The sequence below is a fragment of the Triturus cristatus genome, chromosome 1_2, assembly GCF_964204655.1.
Source record: "Triturus cristatus chromosome 1_2, aTriCri1.1, whole genome shotgun sequence".
NCBI lineage: Eukaryota > Metazoa > Chordata > Amphibia > Caudata > Salamandridae > Triturus > Triturus cristatus.
The window spans coordinates 693546416-693554072 of record NC_140580.1 but is presented as its reverse complement, the minus strand read 5'-3'; the positions used below and the strand labels follow the sequence as shown (position 1 = coordinate 693554072).

The window sequence follows — 7657 nt, the reverse complement described above, 5'->3', positions numbered from 1 at the left end:
AGTCAGCAGCAGAAAAGCCAAGAGCGGGGCTGGTAGTGTAAAAGGCAGGTCTGAGTACTTTCATTGGGATTATTTGAATTAAGATAGGACACTGCACCAAAGACAACACTAAGGCAAAAGACAATGAAAGAATTAGCAGACCTGAAAACCTATCCCATCATCAGGCCCGATGTGCAGATCAAGATGAACCCTCTGCACTCTAAGAACTAAATTTGGAGTGAGGAGACTTGCGTAGTTAAAATGCCCATATTGCCTCATCTATTTGAAAAATGGAATCTAGAATGGTGCCACTACTCATTGCGGCCTCTGGATGGCTGTGACGGTAAAGATTTCAATTTGAGCTAACAAACTTGAACCAATCAGCCCTTAAAATCACGATTCAATACAGTTAGAACAAAAAAAAAATAGTGCATACACCAAGCGCAGCACACATGGGATAAACACAGCACTGAGGACTATGCAGACAGTAATCAGTTACTTTTCAACAGCACTTAACACTTCCAGAATCGTTTGAAGTTGTTAAACAACTTGAAGACACAGAAAGCACCACTGCAAACACACCTCTGCACCCAGAGCAGTCATCAAACAAGAACATAGTAAAGACACCAAAACCACAACTCAGCATCTAAAGTAAGCTATTGTAATGCTCGAGAAGCCGAAACTGGCCAAACTTTATGGTTTAACGCACACAAGGCCCATAATACCAGCTCTTTAAAGGTAATTCCTTCAAAATAAAAGAACACCCAAGGGACGCCACAAAAGGGCTATGGGCCTCCAACATTCCAAGTAATCACTCTCCATTAGTTCTAAACACAAAGTGACCCCTCATGTACAAAGATATATACACCAGACAAACAGGAACTACGGAAACATGTACACTGCATATATCACCTTCATACATCCAACCCTATCACTCTACAACACTACAGCACACCTTCCTTTTTCACTGCATCCCCTACAGTGCCAAAGACCAAATCCCAGCAACAGGTCTACTGCCAAACACTTCCCCAGCCTGATTCAAGATTCACCTAATGGTATCCTCTTTCCATCAGGCAGATAAAGGACCAGAAAATAACAAAAGTACTACCACAACTACAACTTGCCAATCTAAGCATTTACCTTCACATAACTTTAAAGCATTCATGAGAAATTGTTCTTCAAGACCAGTTGCATAACACTGATGACAGCTTATTGTTAAAGCACTCACAGAGATACAGCACCTTGGCCGGACTGGTTTAAAATATTCCAGACATGTATCAGAAAAAGAGTTGGGGTATATGCATTAAGAGAAACCTCAGAAAATACCTCAGTAGAAGCAAAGCGCCCCATTCATAAACATCCACATTTGAATACCTTAATTATCAGATCCATACATTCCTGAAGTCTTATGTATTTTATGATCCACAAATGTGCTCTCCGATCCAGTGTAGACAACTGCTAATAAATAGATTAAAGAATGCCAATAACTGGATTATTCAGTGTGAATAACAAAATTATAAACTGTATTTTTTTCTTTCATATGGACATCTTGTTTATGATTGCACTTTTATTGTTGTCTTTCACAGAGACTTGGTTGTTGGTTTCATGAACATTCTTCACACACAGGGCAGCCAACACATGATTTGCCCACTGCGACTCGCAGCTCTGGGGCTTTCTCAAGGGTGAAAATATGTTACAGCGACAATCAGAGTAAAGAAATATAATAGCCTTCACAGATAAATAATTTACGTTTGGCGATTCGCAACAAGAGATGTGTTCACACTGGAGTGCCATGGTGCAAAAGATCTATTTACTTCTGGACAACCCACAGGATTAGACATGCGCAGTACACACGACGATATGTTGTAAATGTACCAAACACAGTAAAGACATGTATGCATGTTTTAAAAGAAAAAAACACAAACACTGGTTTAAAATAACGTTTTTACATAATTATTTAATCTTAACTCTTATTAAATGTACCATTATTGCAACAGTGATATATTTTATTTTAACTTATTTTCATCTCATATTTGCAACAGATATTGAAGATTTATTATCAGAAAGAGACCAAATCTTCTCAGTGCAGCAAAACACCTTTAAAATAAAGTGGCACTACAAGATGATATTTGCTTGCAATCTCCACAACTCTAGCAAATGCAAGAACGAACAACTGTTCTGAGTTACAAGAGCTGGTTAAATTACATGGGTCTTCACTTTTTCCTGCCGCCGCTGCCGGAAAGGATCATGGCTATGCGAATAAAGATGTTCATTGTATCCATGTAAATACCCAAGCACCTAAAATCAAGAGACAAATGTGGTGAGCAAATCAAAGAAATGTGAACTTTTTTTGAAATATCAGACAGATTTTCTAATTCTTATACATGAGAAGATTGCAGAAAAGTAATTGCACTTAAACAAACAAATACAAATGTTCTGTCTGCCCTTAGGAAGAACAGAAAAGTCAAAACTTCACTGTCAGAAGACTGAACTTCAGAAGACGCTTTTTCTTCATTGTTTTAAATTCTCACTTGAACTTTAAGGCTATAATATTTGTGTAGGCTTCCAGCAATGGAATTCAGTTTAACGTTCTTGCACTTAAAGTATTCTGAAAGTTAACTAAGAAGTTAACTAAGAAGTTAACTTCTGCATTATGATATGGAAGACAATCCACATTGAGATCGAAGAGGGATTTGCAATCCAAGTATTTAAAACAAAAAACAAAAAAAACACAGGACCGCTATGTACACTGACCATAAAAAACAAATACAAATAAGAGTATATTGAGGACAACAGTGGCACTGCTCAGCAGCTCTCGATCCCATCCCTTGGTGCCAGCAAGGTGACAAGTCAGCCCAGCCCAAACCATTCCCCCTTCAAATATTTCTCGACCCAGCATCCAACCCGACCACAAGATTTCCCTTTCAGGTTCTGTCCTGACGGCAAACGTTTAGCCTGCTTGAACCCCCCACGCCCTGTCCAGGCTACACTTCCAGCAGATACCATTTGACGTGGGAGGCTTTAGCTATCTAATCACCATTGCTTGCTCCCTGATACCTAGACTAGGGAAGCCCGGTTAAGGGAGACTGAGCAGGCATACATAGGGGAAACAAAAACAGAGAACTCCATTACAGGAGATCTGTGTCCTAAATCACTTTAACAGCACTCTACAGGATTATGGCATGTTGCTCATCAGCGGGGAGCTAGACTGTGTTCGTGTTGGGTTCCACCGAAAAGGATACTCTTTAACGAGGATGACTACCATCCACATGGCAACTAAAGGCTGGCGGCTGCTGACTATAGTAATCGGTAAAAAAATGTTCCTGAACCAAAGTGGTAAAAATGCTACAGGCATTCATAGTAGTAGGTCATTAATGTGTGTTTGTATATATGGTATTTACATAGCGTGAACCTAGCCAAAAATATGTGGCAGGCTGCACAGGGACAAAGAAAAAGCAGAAAACCAATAATTGATATGAAAGGTGGTAGATTTAGGGAATGCTTTATGCACTGTGATGTGTTGTTCAAAGAGGTGAGTTTTCAATTCTGTCCTAAATTGGAGCAGCTTTTAGGCTGTCCTAATGGATACAGGGACCTCGCTCTTGATCCTGAGCACATAGAAGAAAAAGGCCCCATGCCTTATTTTGTTCTTTTTTTACACTTCTTTGTCTCCACTTTGATCATGTCCTGGCTGCGTGTGTGCCGAGAACCAGATGGTCATATCGGGTCTAGAGGCTTAATGGACTAATGCATCCACTGCAGAGGCCTGTGTTGGACCTCTTGGTCACAGGTTCAAATCCCGGCGGGTCCACTCAGCCCTTCATACTTCTGAGGTATATAAAATGAGTACCATTGAGATGGGTAACAATAAACATCTGTTATTAAGCGCCAACATATCCTTCTGGGTGAACGTGCGCTTTACAAATACACATTATGTTATGTTACCTGCAAGTTAAGCAGGGATGCTGGTCCTGATGGCTTTGTAAATTATGCAGTTGGTTTAGAAGATGGTGAAAGCTATCAAGGGTAAGAAAATGGAGTTCAATCAGGATAGAGATTGTGATTTATTGAGGCCCTGGATAAGACTTGCTGCAGCATTTACGATGCTCATAATGAGTGAAAGAGGATCCTAAGAGGTCATGGAGCAGGGCATTACCAGCAACCATATGCAAGGACATGGGGGCTTAACCATGCAGCTCTGAAGTCACTTTCTGGAACAAGTAGTTTCACTTTCTTTAGAATAGAGAGCTGTTACTAGGCCATCTTTTTTTTGGCAAATATGTTCATCGAGGGTGCGGTTGGTGTCCAGGGTGAATGCAAGTTACTTGACATTTGATTAAAGCTGGGGTTTGAAGCCGTCAAGGTTCAGATCATTGAGCCAGGTTGGGACTGTTTCTTGTACTTGGCAAATAACAGGAACTCTGTTTTGGTGGGTTGAACTTCAGATAGGCACTGGAAAGCCAGGTCTTGATAAATGCAAGCAGTGTTTAAGGTGTTGGATGTCTGGAGTAGAGGAGACTTTCAAGCAGACTTACATTTTATCTGCATCTGGGTGACTATTGAGGCTTCAGTCTAGGAGCAGAGCACCAAGTAGTTTCATTTAGAGGCAGGACACAGTATGGAATCCTTGGGAACTCTGCAGGTGATGGGAATCTTTTGAGACCTGGGAGTGCCTATGTGAACAAATTGGCATCAGTTGGAAAGAAAGGAGGAGAGTCAGTGAAGGACATTGCTGACCCTAGGATACATACGAGGGTGACATGATGACAGTGTCAAAATCAGCGGGTATCCAGTAATATCAGGATGCAGTGGCCAACTTAATCTGCGGTCAAGAGGGCATTTTCTATATGTAAGGTTGTGGTCTTCATGCTGCAGTGTGATTGGACACCATAATGTTAGTCATGCAGGAGATAGCTAGTATTGATGTGATCTTGGAGTTGAACAGACAGCTTTTTCAATGAGCTTGGTAAAGATTGGTAGGTGAGTGATGGGCTGGTAGTTGCAGAGATCATCAGTACTTGCAAACTGTTTCTCCAGACTGTGTGCATTATAGATAACTGTACAGGAGTACATGCAAGTAAGAACACCCATGTTAAGGTACCCCACCCACATACTGGTTTCAGGAAGCCTCTAAATTTGTAGGGTGATACACAAGGCTTGTACGAACCAAAATTAAGCTGTCCCCACTGTCCCTTCAGGTCCCCATCTGCTATTCATATTTACCCCTACCTGTGGAACCATTTGGCTTTGAATCCTCATTATTAGGAAGGAACTTTTGTTCCAATGGGCTGAAACTCAACCATTTCTTACCAGGTCAGTTGTGAACTGGCCAAGAAACTAAACTAGAACAAAGGCTGTGACCACTACCAAATTTTATAAACCATTGTGCCTGTACTGCCATGAAGTACTTAGAGCTGTAGCCAAACCGAGATCAGAGGTGATGCTCAACTAACCAACCAGAAGATCTAAGCAACCTTCTGGACAAAGTAACATGTCAAGCATGAGACCAACATGTGAGCCTGTGAATGTCACCCTGTGTGGAGGCCAATCACAGGAGTTAGGTTTTTTTATCATTAGTTTGAAGGCTCCTCAAAAGTGTTTGCACAAGTAAAAGGCTGGCATTTGGATCTGCAACTAGCCATACATTTCTGCAGTGAGCCCGTGCTCCCCTGGCGTGAACAGCAACTGTGAACATTGATCACAATGAGATATCCGCAATATGCACAGATCTTGAGTCTTCATAAACGCCCAACTTATTCCCATTGAGGAATACATGGCTTCCGCACATTATCACACTGTGAATTACTGGCAGCTGGAACCCAAGCTGCATAAGTGGCTGAGACCTCTCACTACCTGAAGGCAGTCTCTATCGGCAAGCTCTTGTGTGCACTGCTACTTGATGAAGCAGCACAAGCTGTGGATCCTCACCACTACTGGATCCAGTAGCTCATCTCAGAGACCCATAACTCTCATTTAGGAAGTCTGAAGACATGCAAGAGACTACCGAAGAGTAAGATAAGGAAACTCTGGGCCCTCCAAGTAAGCAATGTGCTTGGTTATCCTAAGTTAAGTTCAGTTTTAATTATAATCTGAGTTATTGTGCCTAGTCACCGCTCTCCATTTATTTTGGCTGGGAACAGAAAAGCCACACCACATTAACAGAGATAAAAATTATGTTAACATAAAAAGTTACTGGAGTTACTGAGCAAATTTGCTAAATATAAATAACCTTAAAAAGTCGTAAATCTTTACTTGAAAGAATTGCACTTCATGGACATATTTATTGTGCTCGATACCCGTGCTGCCTAAATTAGTCTTTCTGTCCCATGCAACCTCCAAAAAGAAGGCTCTTCGATCTCACTAGCCCTTGAATATGGGAGCTTAAAAAAGAAATCCAGTGTGCTTGCAGTAGTAGCTCTGTTTCCAAATATAGCTACAAAACTAATTGCAAGAATTGTCTCATTGCCCAAGAGTCAACACAGGCACCTAAGAATTGACCTGCCACAAGAACGGTCTGGTTTGCCTAGAGCTCCCCAGCCCATGAAGAAGTGGTATGACAATATCCAAAACACTGCTGTCGACTACCTATCAAGCACCAGCTTAATTTAATAAAGGATGTAAGGAAGGTGAAGGAGACAGCGGTTATACCCAAAAGTTGGTACTTCTTGGATTAAATTAGACGAGAGGCTCAAAGTAAGCAGGATACTATTCTCTACTAATCTTCACTACATGCCCTCTGTCATTAACAGAACTCTTGCTTTGAGGCTGAATGAAGGGAGTGCTGCCATCCGCAGCGCACCCTGCCACGAACTAGCAAAATGATCTTTGGGTGAACATGCACAATGGCCAGTTCATCTTCTCAGGGTGCCAGACAATTAAAAATAAAGGTTTAGAACAAGTAACTTTTTCTGACAAGTGAACCCGCTTAATAGTGAAATGATCATAATGTTGTGCACCAGCTACAAGTGACACATATTTCCTGTAGGTTATACAAAAACAGGACTACTCCTGCGGCAATGCAGCATACCTGAGTATTTAGAGGACTTCCAAAGTAAACAAAGCCATGCATTTATATTGTCACATCATAATTAACAAGTATTCCTATGGAAATGTGTTTTTCTATCACTACTCTCTTCATCAACAAACCTCCTGAGGCAAGGTGTACATACATGAAAATGCTTGGGGTTTTACCTTTGTTTATAAAATCTTTGATTTAATTTTTTTAAGCTAACCAAACTTTACGTCAGGAAATACCATATTTCTTTTTTCTTTATGACTTCCCATTCTGCATAAAGAACAGAAATGTAGGAGGATAGAAAACATTTTTCACCCTCATAGCTCAAGAGAAGACATTACCAAAAAAGCGACAGCCACAAATCGGATGAGTCTTAATTATGGCTTAATCCAAATCAATTGATCACAAGCTTGTCAGAGCTTTAAAGAAGTCAGACACCACTTGGATAATTTCTTACGTTAAAAACATCCCAATAATGCTTGGATCTTTGCTGGGGAACGAAAATACAGCTAGTTCGTTTCTACAATTTGAAATCGTTCATCATTTAAAACATAAACCTACCTGAAATTTAATCAGATAGAGAGGATAGGAAGGGGAGGCACTAGGAACAATTCTAGTTCAACCCCTTCCAAACTATATCCTCCAATTAGTTTTATTCTGCCA

At 40.8% G+C, this 7657-nt stretch overlaps 1 protein-coding gene across 1 annotated transcript in view; it reads right to left on the bottom strand.

Annotated features, from left to right (window-relative positions):
- Positions 1 to 1909: 1909 nt before the first annotated feature.
- The window catches only part of GHITM (growth hormone inducible transmembrane protein), a 114798-nt gene continuing 109050 nt past the window's right edge, over positions 1910 to 7657 (bottom strand). The window contains exon 9 of the mRNA XM_085608550.1: positions 1910 to 2277. Within this exon, the coding sequence (XP_085464676.1) occupies positions 2193 to 2277 (85 nt within the window). The 3' untranslated portion in view covers positions 1910 to 2192. The remainder of the gene's footprint in view (positions 2278 to 7657) is intronic.